Below are 23,560 nucleotides of genomic sequence, written 5' to 3'. Positions count from 1 at the left end.
CAGATCCTAAGCATCTTTGAGGATAATTATATGGTTCTGTTTTATACCACCATATTTTGGGATAATTCATTACATAAAAACAAAAAAACCTGTAACACACTGTGTGTGTGTGTTCTCTACCTGCATAAATATGTCAGGTAGCAAATACCCAAATATTACAAAAGTTTTAAGCTCTTCATAATGGAACTGAACAGTTGAATGTATGCTCATTCTTAACTAAATTACTGAGTAGTTTGCTGCAATGTATCAACTAAGTCAAATTATGGCCCTTCCTTTCCTGAGTTGTTAAGTCTGAGTTTCTATACCATTGCATTTATTTGTGCAAGTATATTAAAATTATTACACATTTACCTGTATGCATTTTGTTATTCTTTCAGAAAATAGTTTGAAACAATTTTTGTGGTACTTTATGTTATAATATGTACAGTTGGAAAGTAAAGAAACTGAAACTCTTCAAGCCCAAGCATATGGAAAAGAACAGGCCACAAAGTATTTTGACAACGAAATTTACTTTCAAAACTTCAATTAAAAAAAAGATAAGCCAATTGTAATTGTGTTCATAAATTACTTAGATAACCCTCATCCTTAGGGTCTAATTCAAGACCTTAAATCTTCAACCTGATGGTATCTGACTTAGATCTTTATTCCTTGAAGTGCTCCTCATTTTACTTTTAACTCTGTCTCCATTTTCTGTTTTTCCTCATTTGCTATTGGTTACTGACAATAAATACTCTTGGAGGAAAATAACCTAACTGAAGCAAACACACAACCGTTGTACAGATCATTTTTCTCCTGTTTTTACAGTCAAAATTTTTCTACACAGTTTTTCATGAGGTGAAAAACTAAAATGTGTTTTTTGGATTAGGCAAGTCATATGAGTGTATAAAACAACCCAGAGGGAGTAGCTGAGGCTTGGGCTGAACTGGGGATTGTATTTCTCTAGCTGAAGTTATTTAAATTCTTTTTTTTAAAAAGTAAATAAAAAACAAACAAAACTGAAGCAACAAAAGCAACACTGAAAATTCTGCTGATCAAACAGAATAATACTTCAAGTGCATCTCCAGTCGAAAAATCCTAGTTTGCCACTTCATTGCAGATGATAATCAAGACCTCATTTTCAAAAGTGAATTATTATAGTAGGAATTCAAAAACAAGTTGAAGAAAGACTTTTAAAACATATTTTGTATTTTTTGTGTTAAGTCCTCACAGTAGTGATGGGAACACCAATTTGTTTAATATAACTACATACTTTCTAAGAACTTATCCAATTTTAAAGTTATGAAGATGGCATTTCAAACAGATTGCTATATAAATTATCAAGAGATAAGCAATGCAAGGAAGTCTCTGGGTATAAATTATACCCATTTTAGTCTACAATATCATGGGTGTAAAGATAGAAGTGTATGCACTGTGTAAAAGCACTTCCATTTTCATTTCACCTACCCTGCAAAAGTTTCATTGGTCCTAAAATTCATTCAGAATTTTCCTGGAAATTATTAGCAGATGTCATAAGTGTGGATGTCATAAGACTTTTGTGTATTTTGTCTTCTTACAGAGAATCCAGTATGTTTCAAACCTAAGGTCTCAAAATGTGACAGTAAGAGCAATTCAGGTGAAACGGTGGGAGAGTATAGATTTTCACATATACTAGCGCATTCAGAAACTTTGCTTTCATACAATAGAAGGAATAATTTCCAAAAAATAAGCAAAAGTGTTCTTAGTGAAACCCAATCTATACTATTTGTACAAACAAATGATTCATTCACACACTGAGAAAACTCTTCTGGGAAAGTTGCCCATTTCTTTTGTTTTGAAACACAGTGCAAACTTGGCTATAGGCCTAGTGTCAAGCTATCTAATTCACTGAACTTCCTTTTTCCTTTCAAACTATATTAAACCATTAGTTCTACATTTAATTTGTCCATTTTATTTTACATCTTTGCATTTATAAATGTGAATTCAATAAATAGAAAAAGGGTGCCTTGGTAGCTATTGTAAAACTTATCTATCATCTTTCTATCATCTACCTGCCTTTCTATCTAACTGGTACTTGAAAAAACATGAGTATTTCAAATGAATCACATGGAAAGACACATAGATAATGCAGTCATTGCGTCACCTTTGATGTTTATATAACGTGCATAATCTGGGGCCAAATTCTTTCTTAATTAGAGTCTCTAGGGAGAACCACAGAATGTATTTTTTCTTTACTTAAATCTTCTAATATGCATAGCATAACTGGTCCCTTTGCTAATAGGACCAGAGAAAGGAAGGGGATATAGAGAATGTAAGTTGTGAGGAAACATTTTGTTTTCTCTCCTCTATTTTTTTTGCCATTTTCCAACCTCCATGAAAAATTTCTCCACAAAATTCATGACAACTAGTTTTCTTCTTCCCTGGACAGGAGAGAACAGGACAGAGTACAGTAAGTACTCAACTTATAAGTAAGCTGCATTACATAAATTATCTTATTAATCATTTGTTGGGACTGTGTACATTTTACCAGAGACATTCCTTTCTAATTAATAAATTTAAAAATCAACAATAGAAACTCAAATTAACTTACAAAAGTTTTAGAGATGTTATTGACATCGCTATTTAAAACTATAAATAAGCACCAATTATGACATGCTTATAAAAGCATTATAAATTTAATCACAGTTTCTCAGGCAGCATCTCTGCAACACTGGGACTGAGAGTAAATACAACTTGGAACCTTTACATTGTCACATGGGGTACCATTACCTAATTGTTTCTATGACAATGTTTTCAGAAATAATCTAATATCTATAGGAACTTCTTTATATATAATTGTACGTATTGTCATGGGATGGTTAAGAGTGACTTGTTTGAGGGAAACAGACTTAGAGTTGAATTCCATTTATAAGCTCAGTTTGCTATTTGAAAATGGCTATATTAATTCTATAAAATTGTGTAATATCTAATAAATTATCAATAACATGACAAGATATAAAGTATAATAAGTATATATCAACTCACATATTATGGTGTTTTATTTTAAATCATACATTTGATACATATTCCATTTTATTATCCCATTTATAGTTATTATGACAATTATTTCTTTTTGTAAACTGATGAAAATAGACTGTATTCATCAAGATGTATGACCATCTCTCAGGTAATATGATCAGCAAAGATGATCCCATTTGTGATTAATCATTTCTAATTTCTGATTTAAAAAACTATGAGTATCCTATAGCTGAAAAAGTTATAATTAAGACTTGCAGGCACATTTAAAAATAGTTTTCTATGTATTCACTGGAATTTTCTAAGAAACACTGAGGTATAATATTTTCCAGTTACTACCAAGTCCTTATATTATATGGGTGGAAAATTAAACTCTAAAATCAAGCATTAGATATCGAAATAAAAGACAGTTACAAAAATAGTCAATGGCACGGAGAGTCATCAAATGAGCCTCCAGGAATATACTGTAGCAAATTATAGTAATTGTATTATATTAGGTAAGTGGCTGCTTAAAAAGTGCTGCTGAAATTAATGTTTTACTAACATGTTGCTTTTTATAATAATTCCAATTATCACAATTAATGAGACATTTGTGCAGGTAGCTTACTACAAACTATCTAATCCGAGGTCAATTTTTCCTTCTTGCCTTTCTCAGTTGTCTGAAGAACTCTAACAAAATAATTGGCTTTCCACATCTCTTTAATATAAAGTATTTGAAATAGATTGTACTACCTGCTTGTCTCTACATGTAAAAGATTATGAAATATGGAGAAGAGTCCTGTGTGGATTGATGGTGAAATGGGGCATAGTACTCAACCTTCAAAATCCTCAAAGGGTATAAATTTACCAGATAGAACATAAGATCAGTGGGAAAAGGCAGTAAATGGTGTGGGTAGGACAAGCTAGAACAGACCTCGTGACAACACGGTAGAACGAAAGGAAATAGATATTATTTCCCTTTGGGACGTGAGGGCCTAGCTGTGCTCTGACAGAAAGATCTTTAAGCTGTTCATTGACTTTTTTTTTCCCCCCTAGGAATGGAACCTAAGGACACTTAACCACTCACATCCTCAGTCCTATTTTTTTTTTTTTATATTTTATTTATATACCACTTCACCTGGCTTTGTTGACTTCTTGAACAACAACCCTTGAATTGATGAATGCAACTTGCCTTGAATGGGGGAATAATCATGTCATTGTCAGATATTTGTTATCACTGTCCTACGCCATGGTATATCAGTTAAGAAAAAAAAAATTAGAATGAGGGAGATGTAACTGTGTTTTATTTGGAAACTAAATGAGAAACAGAGATTAAAAACATGGTTTTAGAAAAATTATGAGGTGGCAGTTTTTCATACAGTTTCAAAGGATATAAAGCACTTCTGAAACTGAAATCTAGTAGGAGATTCACTGTGTGATGTTAAGAGTGAGCTTAAGAGTGAGGGAATCCGAAAGGACGTTTGAATCATAGCCTAAGGAATGAATAAGAGGCAATAATCCAAAATTTTTAAAAAATCTAAATTTTTTTTCTACTTTACCATTCAGTGCACAGAAAAATGCCTGGAGAATAGTTTAATCTTACAGTATTTTGTTGTTGCTGTTGAATCAAGTCCAGTGAGAAATTTATTCTTATAGAGGAAAATGAGGGAAAGTGGGAATTAATTATTACATCCTTCTAGTGAAGTTAGTTAGTGTAGCTAATCTATTACAAAGATTAAAGTCTTAGTTCAGAGATTATTTTTTTCCCCAGTAACAGACTACAGTAGCATTAGCCTATGTGTATTCAGACAACATTAACTCATTGTTAGTACTAAGATAACAAAGCATAGGCACATGATTGTCTTTATTTCCTTCTTGACAGCAATAGTCTAGATAGTTTAAATTAGTTCACAGTATCCCTAGTTTTTAAAGAACATGAACACAAGTTGCTTACCCTGCAATAATTTATAATATACACTGTAAATGTATAGAAGCAAACATTTCCAGAATCAAAAGCAATCACTTTTAGGGGGTTTGCATTTGATACTAGATCACTCTTCTGCTGGGATTGAAATGGAGTGTAGTTACAGGCTTCAGGAGTGTTCCCAACTATTCCAGACTGAGAGTATATATTTGCAAAACTGCAACCCACTGCTATCTCCAGAATGCCTCACGGGGTCTACAGTGCATTTTAACCTCCCACTCCCTGAACAAGTAAGGGCCCAGGCCATGGCACTCTAACAAACTTCAGTTTACGCACTATGACTTTGGATTTAATTTGATATGAACTTCAGGTAAAAGTTCTTGCTGCACAGGGACAGATGATAACTACATTCATGGAAGAACCAGAATTGAGATATAAATGTTCCAAGGAAACATCTATCAAAGAGTGCAAGGAGATAGACATATAGCGTGGAATAGTAAGTGGAAGGGATAACTGAGTCAGGAGGGCAGAGTGAGACTCAGGTTAGTCTTCCTTGGACACCCAATTGGGAAATTTTCCACAGCAGCGATGATCTTATCTTGGGTGCTGTTAGGGAATCCAGATCTATTCAGACAAGATGACAGTGATCAGAGCATGGCAATGTGTGTTTTGTAGAAATTTAAAAGGGGCTGTTGAGAGAAGAGGATGCTCCACAGGAAGCAGGTCCTGGCCCTAGCAGTAGTCTGAGACAAGCTCCACTCCCCAGGAAAGACCTCTATAGAGAATAATGTAGGTCTTTGCCTTTTGGAGACATGTAATAAGATATAGAAAAAAACATTTCCACAAGATCTGGAACATGAATTGTGTTATCCAAATAGAGGGAGATGAGCTATGACTTCAGTAATAACTTGACACCCACTAAATAGCAGTGGAACATAGTGTCCTGGGACAATAATTCAGCAAAAGGAAACCAGAAGAGCTAGGAAATAAGAGTGTTAGTTTCCAAACAGTATATCTTAGACCACGATAATAGGAGGAGAACTTAACTAAATCATAAGGTATGGGAGACTGAGAAGGGTAAATACTGTCTCCTAAGGTCTCATCTAGGAAAAGGCAGGTGTAGCCTATAAAAAGGGAATGATGGGCCTTGGCTCTAGGGAATTAGGAATCTCAGAGGCAGAGGAACAAAACTGGGGCCTGATTAATGATGCTAAAAAATTTGAAGTTTTAAAATCATGATTTTTCCTTCCCATGATCATTTGATTGTTCAGCCAAGTCGTAACTGCCATGTTTCAAAAAACTGTAGGTCAGTTCTTCTTTCTTCAAGTTACAGTTAAGCACTTTAAATCTCTGTGCAAAATCGAAGTGTAGTTCCAGACATTTCTTTTTTATAAAGGGCATCAAATTTCTCATTTTGGGCCACTGTGAAGTAGTTTTTCCAGTCGCCAGTAATTCCTAAAAATAAAAACAAGAAAACATATGAAAGGTAAAAATATATACATTATGAAGGAAAAGCTAACATATAAGGGAAAGATTAGACGCCTTAAGGACTTTGTTTCTATGTGAAAACTTCAAAATGTCATTTCCTTAAGAAGCTGAGCATTTTCTATCATCTTTAAATGTGACTTATAACTAAACACACAGTCTAACTCTTAAAAAGGCATTCTAAGAAGGGCTAATTTTCTTATATAAATTCTTGGAAGTGCAATTTTTTCCTGAGAGAGAGTCCTTTACTTTTTCTGTTTTGGGTCATGGGGTTATTACCGAATCCTCAGGATCAATAGGGCACATTTTATTTCCTGAGTTACTTTGGGAAAATGTACAAAGAAGAGTCACTGGCCAAAAGAACCATAAAACAAGTAGCTGATGAGTATAGTTCTCCAGTACTTATAAATGAAAATGTGATGATATTTGGAAGATACGTGTTCTCCCAAAATTCACTAGGTTTGCATTAATTCACAGCTATCATAAGAACAATAATAATAATAAAATCACACATATAACATCCCTGAACCACCTTTTCAAAGATAAAATTTGGGGGATATAAATTTACATTTAATCTCTCATTCTTGGATGGTTATAAAAATTATTTTAAAATGAATAAACTGTTGATGTGCTACAAATGTTCTTGGAATAATACTTACTTTTCCTATTTCATGAAATATTAACTGTACCACATTAAATTACAAACTATGTTAATTCATGATACTTTAATAAAACTTCGAAGTCCTCTAAATGAAAAAGATACTCCTAAACAAGGTTGTTTTCCTGGTTATTATACTTTATGTTCACCAGATGGCAATAGCTCTTATAAGGTATACGAAGATCAACACAAACATATTTGGGGTAGTGCATCTTCAAGGATGTCATTAAAAACAGAGAACACAAATTTAAGAGATAAAAAGTTGTAGATGATGCATTCTAGGGATCTTCTGATCTGTGCATAAATTACGCAATATTCACACTTTGTAAAAATTTTTTGAATAAAGTAAATGCTGGCTAAAGACCAGATTTTTGTTTTGCTACAATTTGGGATGTAGTAATAAACACTGGGCATCATCTATCCCCTCCCTATTATGCTGTCTGTTGCACCACTAAATGAGGACATTGATTTTCCCATGTAGCATTCTTCAAGTCTGAGTGTGCCTGGCTCCTGTGACCTACTTCACATTGCTCCCTTTCAGCATTCATTTGTATGATTCTTACATGTCATCGTGAGCTCTGTGAAGCAACTCTTTGTGCCATTTATCCTTGAATGACCTAAAGAATAGTACTGCATATAGGTATTCAGAAAGAGCTTTTCCTACCTATGAATTATTGAGTGAATACATGAATGAGTGAATGAACAGATGAATCTTGAACCCATAATATTTATTATTTCTTCATGTATTATGTTTAGAAAATACCCCAAATGCTTACATTTCATTTGCTGCAATCCTTCCACAAAACTTGTGCTGTAGGTGTTTGTTAATATTTTCCCCATTTTGAAAGTGAGGTAGGCAGAGCTTTTGTGGGGGAATTAATGTATTCAATGGCACAGATTTTTGCAAATGCATAGCCTGGATATAACTTTGATCTATCTAACCACAAATGTTGGTTCTGTATCACCATCAGAGGAGATGCAAAAACTGACCTTATTATTAGACAAGCATGTACTCTTTTCTGTTGAAATTGGAGAAGTCATAGAATCCAAATAAAGAGCTTGTCGCCTCTACTTGTACATCTTATGAGATGCCGTAGGATGGCATCTATATTCATGTGATGGGAGGTAAAAATCTCCTGGAAATTACATTCAATGATCACAATGAGAATATACCTTGCTTAATAGAAAATATTTTTTTCAAATTTTCATGTGATGGAAGGTAAAAATCTCCTGGAAATTACACTCAGTGATCACAGTGAGAATTTGCCTTGCTTAATAAAGATGATTTTTTCAAATTTGGAAAATGAAAACAATATATGCTATATATAATATATATTTTATATATATTATATTGTATATTACATATTTTACATATATTATACATATATTCATTTTTGATCCAATTTATCATATAACATTTACACAAAAAGTCTGCTTTGCTTTTTTCACTAGAGGTAATTTTTAAGAAGTAAATGCAGTATTTTTGGAAAAAGGTATAATTTGATAGCACTAAGTTTATTTTGTATTTTAATGTTACAAAAATCCCTAGAGAAAATTCATCACATAGCTCTTTTCTAATTGATGGTTTTGCACAGCACATTCTTAGGGCTATGTTATTTCCCATAATACTAACTGAAATTCTGCTCCTCCCTTCAACTCAATAAAGAATATTGAAAGTATAAGGTAACATTCTCATCGAATGGATAAGTCCTCAGATTTAAGATAATAATTTGTTAATTGTCTTTTATAAATAATAACACATTTCACATGTGCCATATATAATAATCCACAATATAAACAATTTTCATAAATGAGATAAAGTTGTATTTCAACATCAAACATTATGTTCTTCTGTGTTAAATTTATATGCTATGTATCCTGTAATTCATACAGTATCTATGGAGAGCAACAGTTTCCCATAGGGTAAAAAATAAAAAAATCCTTCCTTTTGGTGAATCTTCTTAGTAAAATTATCACTATTTTCTAAGTGATATGGTAGCTATAAAGTACAGAGTACTGTACTGAATAAAATTCATGTATCGTTGAGGAGGGGAAAGGGGCCTGTACCAATTTAGACAAAGAATTAAGGAACTAGGAATGACAAACTTGTAAAATGGTCTCCTATTTTTGCAATGAAGATCTTGAAGCCTAAACAGGATGAATAATGCGGGAGAGATCACAGAGCTAATCCTCCAGATTAAAGTAAAACAGGAAGTTAAAATGAGCACAGTGTTTACCTTTGCGCATGAAAGGGGATTTGCTGTGATCCATCACTGCATTGGGCAGGTGTGTGTAATTGAGCAGAGGGTTGTCCTTCATCACTTCAAATGAGGTGTGATGGATGATCCGATCCAAGATCTCATCATTCAGGTCCTTCTCTAGAAATCTAGCAACTTTCTTGATTTCCTCCTTTGGATTCTATCAGTGAGTAAAACACATATCCAAGAAAATGAAATGTGTGTAAATGACTAACACGGCAAGAAAAATACACATTTATCATTTTTCTTCTGGTTTGCCTCTAAATGTTGAAGGAAATTTGTAGTGGGTTGGGCCCATTCTCCATAATTTTTAAAGTAATTAAACTTATTGACAATTTAAAATATGTTCACTTTGGAAACTGATTAGAACTTGGTTGGGCAAAAACTATTAAAAAATAGTAGTTTCCAGAGCTCAGTGGTAAAGCGTTTGCCTAGTATGCTTAGCTGTGGGTTCAATACAAGCACCTCTAAAAAGGGAGAGAAAAAAAAGAAAGAAAAGATTCAAAGGTACAAAATATCAAGGCCTAAATTACGCATTAACTATTAAGAATATAATGAACACAGCATGAAAAGTGGATCATTCTCAGTTCCTAATGACATAAACTTATCTTTGTAACTTCTTTGGAAGAATTAAAACTGTGTGGCTATATCTAGAAAGATTTTGGGAAAATCCAACTGAAGTTGAGAAAAATGAGTCCGAATTTACCAAAATGCATTGTTGCCTACTCAGATGTTGGAGTTACAAAAATATTCATGGAAAAAGTGAGCATGGAAGTGATCATTTTAAATGTAGCAAATAATTGAAAAACAAACAAACAAACAAAAAAGAGTTGGCAGGATCCAAAGGATAATCATGAGTTCAAAATCTGGGTAAATTCTGAAGAGAATTTCAAAAAGAAAAGATGGTCAAAGAAACATAGTAGTGAAGGAATAAGAATGATGACTACCAGTCATTGATTTTATAATTAGAAAGTTATTAATGATGGTATAAAGATATAGAAAAGCAGATATATGTGATAAAAAAGCAGTGATATCATTTCGGATTTGATGGACTAATTTTAAAAGTAAAGATTAATCTTTTTATCCTAGGGCAGGGCAATTATCCAGAATAAATATCCACCACTTTTACCTCTTTCATATCTTCATAGTACAAGAAAAGTATTGGATGTTCTTCCTTTTTGTTCCACCAGCTCTTAACATGATTAAACCATGAACCATAGGCCACTAAAACCAGAGAAAAAGTCTATTTCCATAAGCATTCATCAAATCAAAGTTTATTCCTGAACACTAAGTCAGTTTGTAAAGGCATTTTGTGGAATTTGGTAATCATGGAAACTGAGAATATAAGATCAATTTTTAAAATGTAAAATTAGCCACCTGTAAATATATAAGCAAATAAAATTTAAAAATGTAAAATACAAAGGAAGCATTTCAGATAAAAATACCTTGACTGCCAATAAATTACACTCAGCCTCACATGGAAGGAGACTATTTTCATATATATTATTCATATATGTATCTACCTGTTATAAATATAACAATGTAAAACAGATCTGACTAGTGATTTGGACAAGTTAAACAATATCTGAATACATTTGCCCTGGATTTGAATGTACCCACTTAAAAAAAAATAGTTTTGAAGGGAAAAATCATAACAGTAACAGTTAACAGTACTATTTAAAATAAAAAAAGTATTATGAAATTTAAACAAAGGGCTACTTACCATTTCCAGCCATGAATTTCTCCAGATATTCTTCCCATGTTCCTGGAAATGGTTGTAAATTATTCATTAAGTCAAAGTGGTAATATGATACTGCAACGTCCTTGGCATTTCGAGCAAGATAGATCATCTGCAGGAGGGAAGAAAAAGAAAATGAAATGGCAGGTATTTTTACCAAAAATAAAATTTAAAAACTATAATTAAAATGGCAGAGTACTTTTTCTCCTAGAAACTGTGACCCAAAATTTCTTCATCAACACCTTAAATATAGAATCAATTTAAGTGATTTTTCCAGTAGGGCAATGCTTTTATGAGGTGGGAACTTAAGACATCTGTATGCTTTGGAAAAACCTTATTAGTTTCTGACTCCCTTCACTCTGTGATCCACAAATAAAAATAAAATCTGTAGGGAGCCCAGAGAATACCAAACAATTCGAAAATATCAAATTGCAAGGCTTCTGGGGCCTCATATCTACCCTTTGAACACCTGGAAGCATATGACGCGATGAAAAAGATAAAGGTTAAGAAGGCAGTAGAAAGTAAAGATAGGCATTACAATCAATTTATAGGAGCATCCAGTTCAGAAACTGGAAAACACAGATTCACTTGCCCTGCTTTTCTCCTCTAAAGATCACTAAAACTCTAGAAATTTCTCAACAGTGATATAGGAACTCTGAAACTATAGTGAATAGTCACCTCCTAACCTGAGGACGCCAATGTAGTAAGCTCCCTCTTGGTTTTCTTTTCATTTCCTATATGTTCTTGAATTGGGCAACATGGAGGTTTGTGAACTGGAACTATTAGCAAGCATTAATCAAATAAAACAATACCCAGAAAAACCTGATCCTAGACAAAGGATCAGGAAACAAGAAACTCAAAAGAGACATAGTGGAAAATCCCAAACTCTGTTCTACACCTGGGGCCCATCTACATGATCTGATGGCCTGGGCTTTTCCAACTTCTGCCCCACAGCTGGGGCCCTCATGGGTAGTTCCAAGTATCACAGCAAAAACAGCAACAAAGCTCTCTTTCTGTATGCCCTTCACCAAGTGGCCCAAGGAGACCCAGACATAAAGGTTCTGTCCTCCTTTCAGTAGGTCAGTCAGCACTAGCAGGTGGTCCAAGGAGGTACTATAATGCCTCTGCATACGGCATGAGCAGGGACAAAGGGAGATCACCAACAGCCTCAGAATGTCAACAGGACAAGAAAAACATTGCAGGGACTCATGAAAATAATCTCCTATTGGAACAAAGTCCCAAGAATACAGTAAAAATCTATATGCTAAATCTCAACAGGGTATATAACTAATAAAATAATCCCAACAACATAAATACAATATACAAAATCCAAATAAAAATCATCTGTCTTACCCCAGACTAGGAAAATCACAATTTAAATGTGAAAAGACACCAATACTGAAATCAATTAAATTTTGAATTATCTGACCAAGATTCTAAAACAACATCATTAAGAAACTTCAACACTCAATTAAAATTTTCCTTGAAATAAATAAAAACATAGGAAAGAAATATTTTATACATGAAAAGTTTTATATACCTGGAAATTATAGATCTAAAATATACAATAACTGAAACAAAAAGCTTAATAAATAGACTTAATAGTACAGTAGCCATAATAGAGAATAAAATCAGCAAGCCTGAAGATACATCAATAGAAGTTACTTGATGTATATAACAGAGAGAAAAAAGACTAAACAGAAATGAAAAGTACCTTGGGGATCTGTGAGACAACAACAAAAAAAAGAGCTCATGATCATGTATTTAGAACTCTAGAATGACAGGGGAAAGAAAAAAAAAAATCCTGGAAAACAATTTGGAGAATTAATAACTAAAACCTTCCATGTTGTTATGGTTGTGTATGAGGTGCCCCTCCAAAGCTTTTGTGTTAGTGCAGGAATATCCAGAGGTAAAATGATTGGATTGTAAGAGATGAAATTAATCAGTGCATCCTACTTTGAATAGACTAACTGGGTGGTAACTATAGGTAGGTGGGGCACGGCTGGAAGAGGTGGGTCACTGGGGGCATGAGCTGTAAGGGTTCAACTTCCTTGTGATTCATTTCCCTCTTTCTGTTTCCCGGCCATCATGAATAGAGCAGTGCTCTGCTCCTTCACTATGCCCTCCCTCCATGATCTTCTACTTTACCTTGGGCCCAAAGCAATGGAGTCTGTTCACCATGGAACAAACCACTGAAATCATTGACCTAAAATAAACATTTCTTCCTATAAATTGTTCTTGTCAGGTATTTGTCACAGCAACAAAATGCTAACACCCATGTTTATTAAAGGAAATAAATCTATAGATCCAAAAAGACAAAAGAACTTCAAAAAGGAGAAACCCAAATAAAGTTAGACTAAGACAAATTTGTGAATAAACTTCTGAAACATAAACACCAATAAAAATCTTAAAAACCAGCCAGACATATACAACCTTGCATATTAAAAATTTTTTATTTGAATGGCAATGAATTTCTCTCAACCAAAATCATGACGACCAAAGAAATGGCATAATACTTTTCAAGTACAGAAAGCAAAATATTGTCAACTACAAATCTATATGTATAGATTTAAGTATATTTAAGTATATTTAAGTATATATAAGTATATTTAAAATTATACTTCAGGCAGGAAGGGAAATAAAGGTATTCTCAGATAAAGGAAAACCAAAAAAAGCTGTTACTTGCAGACCTATCTTGAGGAATGGCTAATGGAAGCTCTGAAGAGAAAGAAAAGAATGGAATCTTCAGAAAGAAAAAAAGCAAGAAAATGGGTAAAAGAGTATCTTTGACTTGGTGAGTTTCTACTTTATATTTTATAATTAAAACAAAGTTATACCAGCATCTGATGAGGCACTTTATTTGTGTAGAAGAAACACTTCAGATAATTATCTTTAACATATGGGGAGGGTAAAGGGAATAAAATTGAAGTAAGATGTCTTCATTTTATTTGAAGGAGAAAAATGCTGACAATAATAGTCTGTGGTAAGTTATGTACGTTTATATGGTTATAGTGATACCTACAGCTGTCACTAAGAAAACTATATCTAAAACCATAAACAATGACAAAATCCTCAAAAACATTACAAACAGGTCAATAAAAAGCTCTTAAAAAATGTTCTGGTAAATGGTTCAGGAAAATAAACCAAAAATAAGCAAAAATATGACAAACAACAAAAAGCAAAAAAAAAAAAAAAAAGACAGATTTTAGTTTTAAATGTCAATAATTGTCTTAAATATAAATGATATATGTAAAGACAAATTGGCAGAGTGAATTTTAAAAAGCAGGATTCAATCATGATATTTAGAAGAAGCTTATTTCAAAGTGACAATAAATTTAAAGTAAATGGAGAAAGAAATCTCATGCAATTATTCATTAGTAAAAACTAGGAGTGGTTGTGTGAATATTAGACAAGGTAAAATTCAATACAAAAAATTACTAGGGACAAAGGACATTGCATAATGACAAAAAAATTAATCCTCTAAGGAGATAATGCAATCCTAATGCCCAAACACAAAACAATATAGCTTCAGAATACAAGGAGCAAACCCTGGTAAGCTAAAATCAGCTGTAGGCAAGTCAAACATTATAGTTGAGGGTGTTTATAATCCACTCTCCCCAACTGACCAAAGCACCAACTGGTAGAAAACAAGCAAGGATAAAGAAACAAATAACATTATCAGAAAATAGGGTCTAATCAAAATCTATAGAACATTCCAACCAACAAAGAAAAATGCACATTCTTCTCAAGTGCCAATAGAATATTCACAAAGATATACAAAGATAAAATATATTTTAAAGATTAAAAATTATATAATGTACAGTCTTTGATGAAAATAGAATCAGACTAGAAAGCAATAACAAAAAGGTAACATGAAAATTCTTAAACACTTGAAAATTAAACACTGAACTTTGAAATAATCCTACATTAAGGGTAAATTTCAAATGAAATAAAAAGATGCATAGTATTGAATGAAAATCAAAGTACAACACATCAGACTTTATGGGGTGTAACCAAAGCAATTTGAGAGAAAAATTACTACACTAAATGTTCACTCTAGAAATAGAGGAAAGGCACAAAATTAATAATCTATATTTTGACCTGAAAATATTAGAGAAAAGAGTAATTAAAATCGAAATATGTAGGAGAGCAATAATAAAGATAAAAGCACAAGACAAGCAAAAAAAAAAAAAAAGATAAAAGCACATATCCATGAAAATAAAAATAGAAATATAATAGAAACAAAAATATTGTTTTCAAAAAATAAAATTAATAAACTTGATAAACCTCTCGCAAGAACAACAAAGATAAAAGAGAAGATACAAACAACTGAGATAAAGAACAAAATGGTGGGTATCATAACAAATCCTAAAACCTCTATAAGAATAAGGTGGGTATGTATTATGTGAATAATTTTTTGTTCATAAATTCAACAACTTGAAAATTTCCTTACATATCACAAACTAGCAAAAGTCAGGTAAAATGAAAGCACTAATCTTAATAACACTATAGCTATTGAAGAATTGAATTTGAAATTTAAAACTTACCCCCAAATAAAATATGCAGGCACAAATAAATGTTCCCTGAAGAATTTTACCATATAAATAAGAGCTAACACTCTTATATGTTAAGTTTTTGTAGAAGACCACAATATCTAGGGACAGCAGAAGAATCAAAGTAATAACACTGTCCTGAGGTGAGGATTCTGTTGCTATTCAAGTCTAGATAACTTAAGTAAGTAAGCTTACACTAAATTTTTTTTTTTTTAAGTTGAAACAATTCCTCATGTAGCTCAGTTCTCATGGTCACAGTCAGTTAAACATCTGGCCATTTTCTTAATATGTGAATGGGTAAAGAGACAGGGTCACACTTTAAAATCAGCTTGCAGTCAAGCGCATACCTTGCAGTTGTTCTCCCAGAAAGACTTAGGAAGAAGGTCAGTTGGTAGATGTGTCTTCACAATCCGAGGTGATGGATTCTTCTCTAATTGTTCTAACCCTAGGGAATTTTAGTTTGGTATTTAGAAATATTAGAGTCTCCAAGGAGCCTGCATTTCCTCATTTTCTCAGCCAATTTTTCAAGATGCTTTTGAGCAGCATATCATGTAGCTAAAGGTTGTACCACTTACAGGCATTTTTCAGTATTCCGAGAGGTAGTATTGTGTAATAGTTGAGTTTATGATTTGAGACTATTCTTCCTGTAATAAAATCCTGACTATCACTTTTTCATTGTGAGATGTTTTTAAAATATCTGAGTCTCTCTACTTCATTTCCCCCTTCCTCAAATTGAAGGAATTTAGTAATCTAACTTTAGTAATCTAAAGTTTTATCATATCTCCTCCTTCAGATCACTCATCCAATAAATCTTAAAGTCCTATGCATCATTTTATTGTTTTATACAATGTGATTTATATTCACTCTAACCTCTAAATTACCTGTTCATCCTATATAATCTTACCACATTCTGCTTAAGAAGGTCTACCCACACAAAACTGTATCTGACTTACCCATTGAAAACAAGAATTGTTTCTGTCGTTTGCAATAATTTATCATATATGTTAAGTCCTTGGTTACCATTATAACACTCTTCAAATGTCCTATATGACACATATTTATGTTTGTTTACTTCCTTCCCATCCTCACCCCAAACACACGCAATACAACAGGGATTCCAAAAGAGCACGTAAGTAATTTTATTTTCTTCACCAAGGGATGTCCAGTAGAGCAGCATGAACAGCACTTGATTAGAATTAAGAAGAACTTCTTATGTCAATTATAATAGAATAGGCTGAAGCCCAGTTAAATTTTAATTTCAGATAAAAAACAGATACTTTTTAGCATAAATATCTCCCATGCAATAATGGTCACTTTTCTGAATTTTCAATTTAATTGAGTTTCTTGTGTTTTATGAGAAAACATTAATTGTAGATTTATAAAACTCCACCAAGGATTTTATTACATGTCTGGTAGTCTATAGTCACTTTACCCAGCATAGAGAAGTGAAAAATCATAATTTCCATAGTTCACTCTTCCGGAATGTTCATGAATTGGACTTGTCTGTGTTCCTTTTATGAAGTCTTTTCAATATCTGCTTTTTCAGGTCCTTCCCTCAACTACCCTGAACAATTTCCCTTCTCTGTCTTATCATCGTTTCACCATGCGTCTCTTTAAATGAGCCCTTTATGTCCACGTATATGAATGTTACGAAGACACAAAGACATCACAAGTATCCCCACTCAGGACTCATAGTAAATCTGAGGGCCAGGGTTTATCCTCATTTCTAGATGAACTACTGTTCCCTCTCTGGCAACTTGCCTCAAATCCTAACCCTGCTTCATACCAATGATCCTTGACACCTTGTCTCAGATTATTTTGGCTCAATTCTTTTTCATTTCATATTTTCCTATGGATTTGAAGTCTTACCTCATTCTGGAACTCATTTTGGTTACTTCCCCAGCGCAGTCCTTCAGTTCCTAGCCTTAGCAGTTTGGCCTCGGCCTACAGACAATCACAGTAGGACTGACACCCTCCCGGTTGATCCCTGTCTGCATATGAAGTAATCAGTCCAGCCTGTCTGCTGAGAGATACCTCCTCTATGGGAGAGGATTTGGGTTCTGCTCTTGACATTGATAAGCAGGTTTACGCCATCCACCTTCATATCTCTGGTTTCTAGCAGGGCTCCAGAGCCAAGCTTCCTTTCAGCTACCCTTCTCTCATCCCTATCGGACACCATGTTCTTTCATTCCCTCTTAGGTAAATGACTTTTCTTTTCCCTGTCTTTTGGCAACTCCTATCTCCCTACCAAGCCTCCACATCTAGTTTCCACAGACGTCTGCTCTTCTCATGTTTTCCCTCTGGCTTTCCCTGGGCTATAGCATTGCTTACCACACCCAATAATCCTGGGAGTGGTCTAATGCATATTTTTCAACATATTCCATATACTATAATTTTATTTTATTTATTTATTTATTTATTTATTTTTACATCTAAATCACCATCTTTATTGCTGCTAACACTTTTGCTGTTGGTTTTTTTATTGTAAACAAATGGGATACATGTTGTTTGTACATGGGTTAAAGGCATACCATTTGTATAATTATAAATTTACATATGGTAATGTTGTTTGATTCATTCTATTATTTTTTCCCTTCCTCCCACCCCTCCCACCCTTCTTTTCCCTCTAAACAGTCCTTTCTTCCTCCATTCTTGCCCCCTCCCTAACCCTAACCCTAACCCTAACCCTAACACTAACTCCTCCCGCCCTCCCCCTTATGTGTCATCATCCACTTATCAGTGAGATCATTCATCCTTTAGTTTTTTGAGATTGGCTTATCTCACTTAGCATGATGGTCTCCAATTTCATCCATTTGTCTGCAAATGCCATAATTTTATCATTCTTTATGGCAGAGTAATATTCCATTGTATATATATACCACAGTTTCTTTATCCACTCATCAATTGAAGGACATCTAGGTTGGTTCCACAATCTGGCTATTGTGAATTGAGCTATAATTTTAATTCATCATTTAAATTTGCCGTGTCATCTCAAACCTACCATGTCAAAGTTGAATTATTAATAGTCTTATAATTAGATGTATTCCTTTCCAGATATTTTCCACAGTAGTAAATGGTTCCAAAATAAAACTCTGGGAATCACCCTTGATTCTTTTCTTTTCCTTACATTTCTTATACAGTTCATCAATACAATAAGTACAACATATATCTGGTCTGGAGTCATCAATTCTATCACCTCACAGCAGCCAGTGGAATCGTTGCATTTTAAATAATAAAAACAACATAGCTCTATAAGCTCTTCCTTACTTAAAACTCTTCTGTGTCTTTTGCACTGTTTAGAATAAAATTGAAGAATGTGTTAAGAATCACAAGCCTTATATAATTTGTCTTTGCTTAATCTCTGTTTGCTTTACATGCCCCCTTTCCCTCTTTCGATGACCATGTTTTATTTTGTGTCCTATACCAGGGTCTTTTCTGCATCAGGACCCTCATGCCTAATGCTTTACTTTTCTGGAATATGCTTTTTCTGACTGTGTGCTTGGCTTTGAGTCTAAATTCTCAGTAGCTGATGCTAACATCCAACTTAAAGGAAACTGTCCCATCCTTCCCATTTCTAACATCTGATACTTTGTAAGACTGATAATATTGATATATTGTTAATACATTGATAATATTTATATATTGTTTTATAGTATCACAATATTATTGTAAGCTTCCCCAGAAAGAGAATATATAATTTAATAATCATTTTGTATATGATTAACAGCACAAAGTACTTCAGAAGTACTCTTTTTGAAATGAAAAATAAATTTTATTAATAATAAATTCTGATCTTAAAACAGAATTGGTACTTCTTTGCTTATTTATCGACTTACAAAAATGTCTTAAATTTGGAGTTATTGCTCTAGTCTGCCAAATTCTACACAATAAAAGTCAACAAAACATTAAAACACTATATTATTAGCCAAACTTTTAGTTATTTACTTCAATTAAATACTGTTATCTTTGGTATCATACCTGGATATGCAATGGACTAAGCAAGTTCCTTTATATGCCTCACTTACCATATTGCTTGCAAACTTTAATTTCTTGCTATGAAATCGACTTGTTTCTTTGAATGGGCTATCACAGATACAATAATACACATGCTATGTAAATAATATTACAAAATTATAATCACCAGGTGACTTAAATTTACCTGATATTCTTATCCCAGGAACAGCCATTTCCAGCATGGCAACTTTAACAGTAATAACAGCTCGTTTACATTTTTCAACATCTCCACCATTCAGAACCATGTCCAAGATTTCACTAATCCAAGTGGTACCTGTAGAGAAAAGCAATATTCTTATAATCAGCACCTAATTCTAGGGAGAAAAGTAGAAGCCTGTGATCTTACTTTATTAGAAATTTAATCCTAAATTTCCATTTCTATACCACAATGTCCATTTCAATACACTAGAAGTAGGTGATGGCACTGACTGATAAGAATATTAACTTTACTTAGGATGATAATTTTACAGAGATGTTGATCATAGAAAATAAAAGTTGAGATCAGACCTGCATCAGTCCTGCAGAACTCACCTGACTTAGGGTAAGTGACTACCACAATATCATCTGGCCTGCTGCGGAACCGTTCAATCCTTTCCCAGTTGTGGGCAAAAGCATAGACCATGGGACAGCCATGGACCATCTTCAGATTTTTTCGCATGACATCATTTTGGGAAATCATTTTTGTAGCAGATTGTACAAATACTTAACAGACTTCCTAGTAATAGTAAAATCATGGAGAAATAAAGAGATTAGAAATTAGAATCTGAGTGACAAATGTTATCCTTAAGAAAATGCAATATCACAGAAAGTAAAATTGGCCTTTAGCACACTGAGTACACAAAGATCTAAATACAAAGGGCATTTTTTCAGGCATAAAGTCACAAATTGCAACAGCAGCAACTGGCTCAGAAACAAGCCGAACAAAGGTCTTTAGCAGAAACTTTGGAAACAAAGTACACATCTCATTTTCAATTAAAATCATGTTTCACAGAAATATACTAAAAATCTGAATTTGCAACAGAACAAACTTCTTGCTGATCATTAACTTACAAGTTATACCTCATTTTTCCTTGCAGGAAGTCTATTATCATTGTTACCCTTGCTCTGGAGATAAAGCATGTGTTTTCTCTATTTGGTTCTAAGATTGTTTTTCTTAACTCTGGTTTTGAGCAACTGAATTATGGTGTTTCTTGGTGTGGTTATTTGTGTGTGTGTGTGTGTTTGTGTGTGCAAGCATATACTTCAGCTACACTGAGCTTCAAGAAATTGTGAGTTTATGGATTGAATTGTGAGTTTATGGTTTCCGTTAAATTTGAATAATTCTAGCCATTATTTCTTCAATCTTTCATTTTTATTTGCACTACTGTCTTATATTTATCAAATTAACAACCATTATTCAAACTGCAGTCCACATGTAAGCTCCATATGCTATTGGTCCCATCTGAGAGTTTGTTATAAATGTGGAGTCTCAGGTCCCAATTTAGAATCAGAATTGTAATTTTAGTAAGATCTTAAAATAATATCTATTCCCTTAAAATTTTAGAGGAACCTTTAAACCGCTTTTAACTTACTCTCTTATAGTATAGGGTATGTGTAAATGATTTATTAATGGATCCTAGAAAATATATTGTATTAATTTTTGTCAACATGCATTTTTTCCCCTAATTCTTACCTGCTCTAAAGATACATCTTTCGTTTTGTAGACAAGTTAAAAAACCAGACGTTTGGAGTGTCTGCTCAAAGTCACAGAAAAGGGTGGCAACCCAGGAGTGGACTTTAGTTTGTTCACTTGATCATACTACACACAGACTGTGGGCCCAACCCAGAGTTAAAAATTGTCTTGAGTCTATCTCAGTCAAATAAAGGTGTTCACAATTTGTAAAGACTTTTTTCTTCAACAAAGCAATTCCTCTCTGACTAAAAAGCTCAAGCTGCTCATGCTAAAAAAATGTTGCCAGAGAAAGACAGAATGAGTAACAAAATGAAAGCAAGGCGGCCAATTCTGAGACAAACCAGTCACATCTGGGATGTGGGTGTGGCCAGTCCAGGAAGCTCCAGGGGATTACACCTGAGTTAGTATTGCTCATTCTGACCAGTGGTTGATGGTGAGTTCAGAATCACAGGGGGAGAGCCACACAGAGGGCAGGGCTGGAAAACCTAAGATGATTAGTGTCATTGGCCAGACATGCATGAAGGTGGATGTCTCTAAAATATAAAAATTAGGTTGTAAAAACCTTTTAAAACTACAGGAAAGTGACAGGCAATTTTTGTGGTTATAAATTATATTCTACATGACATATAAAGTCTTCCTGATCAACTTAAGCCTAGACAGAAAATTAAAATGTATAAGATTGGCCTAAAGAAATTTAATGAATTAAAAGGGAAAATGATAAACAATACTGCTCTTAGGAGAAACTGAGTTATTTGCCATTAAAACTAAATAATTATTTTAATTTAAAAAAAGACTTTCTTCCACTCACGTCACTCTAACAAAATTCAACTCTATCAGGTCTGTATCCAATTCCAACTCCAGAAATTAATATAGAAAACAGCATATTCTGTGTTCTGGAATGTGCTTCAGTGCATATATGTGAAGGGAAGAAAAATGAGGACTTGAATAGGATTCTTTATATGAAAGTAACATGAGGTCTCAAGAGAAGATCCCCAATCCTGACAATGCTTCAGAATCATCCCAGTGAACCCAGAAAAATAAAAGTGAATATCAAAAGCTTGAGAAATTCTCCACAGCATAAACAACAGTATGGGATTTCCCGTGCGAAAAATAAGAATTATTCAAAAGATGTTCAAATTATGAAACTGTTAAAAACAGAAATTGTTCTAATGTGTCCAATGCTCTGTAAATGTAGGAAAATAGATCAAAAGGCAAATTTTACCTTACAATGTAACCTCCTTGTTCAGTTTTGTTTTCAGTCCGTGGTACTTCTGCTAAGACTAGCCCTGGGAGCCAGTGGTGGCCCTGGAGACCACACCTGTGTCACCAGTAAATAAACAAGTCCAAGGACAGATCCCAGCCCAGCAGTCAGCGATAGCAGTCAGCAACTCCACAGGCAGTTATGATGTGAACTACACACACACAGAGGAAAGGCTTGCTGTCTCCACAGCTGGCAGAACCAGGAAGCTCTGAAAAGGAAATGGAGGAGGGTGGTTACCACAAGTCAGCTCAGGCCGAGATTGCTTGGATTTGAACTCCCCCACAGGCTGCAGAGGGTCTGAGGGAAACACAGATGGAAAGCACATGAAGAGTCAGTGGATCAAAACCTTTTGCCTCCCTACTAGGAATGTCTTCTAATAATTTCGACCACGATGAAAAGTGGTATGTTTTCATCTCAAAGAAACATGAGTTTCCCATATGATGGAAAGATCAAGTGTAGGCTGAAGATGAACATTTATTTGTTTATTTGCAGAGTAGAAACAGAGCTCCAAGATGCTTTTTGTCACCCTAATCATTTTTATAACCTCTCAAATGCTGACTGACTAATAAACAGAAGGAGTAAACTAGAAGCTAGTAGTGTGTGTGACGGGGGAAAATTGGGGGCCCAGAAATATACTCTTGTCCTCCACTACTTCACGTACCTACAAGTTTTCCTTCAGTCCAGTTGCTGAAAGGAATCCTTTGGTTATTGGCATTCAACTCAGATTTAGCTACAATGACAAGCACTGAGCCAAGCCATTGCCAAGTGGCTAAACTTATGTAGGCCCAGGGAAGCCAGGAAACCCCGAAAGAAAGTAGCACATTCTTTTACACCATTAATTTTATTTACATATTCTTAAGAAAAATTTTCAAAGGTGTTCTGTTTTTTTAAAGATGTTGCCAATACATTCATAATTATTTGGAAAATTTTTAAGTACTTTTTCCAAAATTTCTTTAGATACTTTTGTAACCAAAAAATAATGGTATCGCAATATACATACCAATCTTAAGCTGAAATTTACTATTCA

General features: G+C 33.8%; 1 protein-coding gene across 1 annotated transcript; it reads right to left on the bottom strand.

Moving 5' to 3' along the window:
* Positions 1 to 1,999: 1,999 nt before the first annotated feature.
* Positions 2,000 to 23,164, bottom strand: LOC306669972 (sulfotransferase 1B1-like). Its single transcript, XM_079154228.1, has 8 exons — positions 22,495 to 23,164; positions 20,132 to 20,315; positions 19,746 to 19,874; positions 15,934 to 16,031; positions 11,019 to 11,145; positions 10,425 to 10,519; positions 9,275 to 9,455; positions 2,000 to 6,349 (listed from the first exon to the last, which is right to left on the bottom strand). Exons 2-8 carry the CDS (start codon positions 20,277 to 20,279, stop codon positions 6,237 to 6,239), a joined length of 891 nt encoding a protein of 296 aa, XP_079010354.1. The 5' UTR covers positions 20,280 to 20,315; positions 22,495 to 23,164; the 3' UTR covers positions 2,000 to 6,236.
* Positions 23,165 to 23,560: the final 396 nt, after the last annotated feature.

Source organism: Sciurus vulgaris, assembly GCF_902686455.1.
Source record: "Sciurus vulgaris genome assembly, chromosome: 9".
In the NCBI taxonomy this organism is placed as follows: domain Eukaryota; kingdom Metazoa; phylum Chordata; class Mammalia; order Rodentia; family Sciuridae; genus Sciurus; species Sciurus vulgaris.
Note: the sequence above shows the minus strand (reverse complement) of the source record. Positions and strands in the feature narration are given on the sequence as shown.

What these genes read in the sequence shown, in the direction of transcription:
- LOC306669972 (XM_079154228.1), bottom strand. Translation starts at nt 20,279, where the DNA reads ATGATTTCCCAAAATGATGTCATGCGAAAAAATCTGAAGATGGTCCAT. An exon ending in GAAATTCATGGCTGGAAATG is followed by an intron (nt 10,520 to 11,018) that starts GTAAGTAGCCCT and finishes CTCTGGTTTTAG; the next exon opens with TGGCCTATGGTTCATGGTTT. An exon ending in ATCCCCTTTCATGCGCAAAG is followed by an intron (nt 6,350 to 9,274) that starts GTAAACACTGTG and finishes TTTTATTTTTAG; the next exon opens with GAATTACTGGCGACTGGAAA.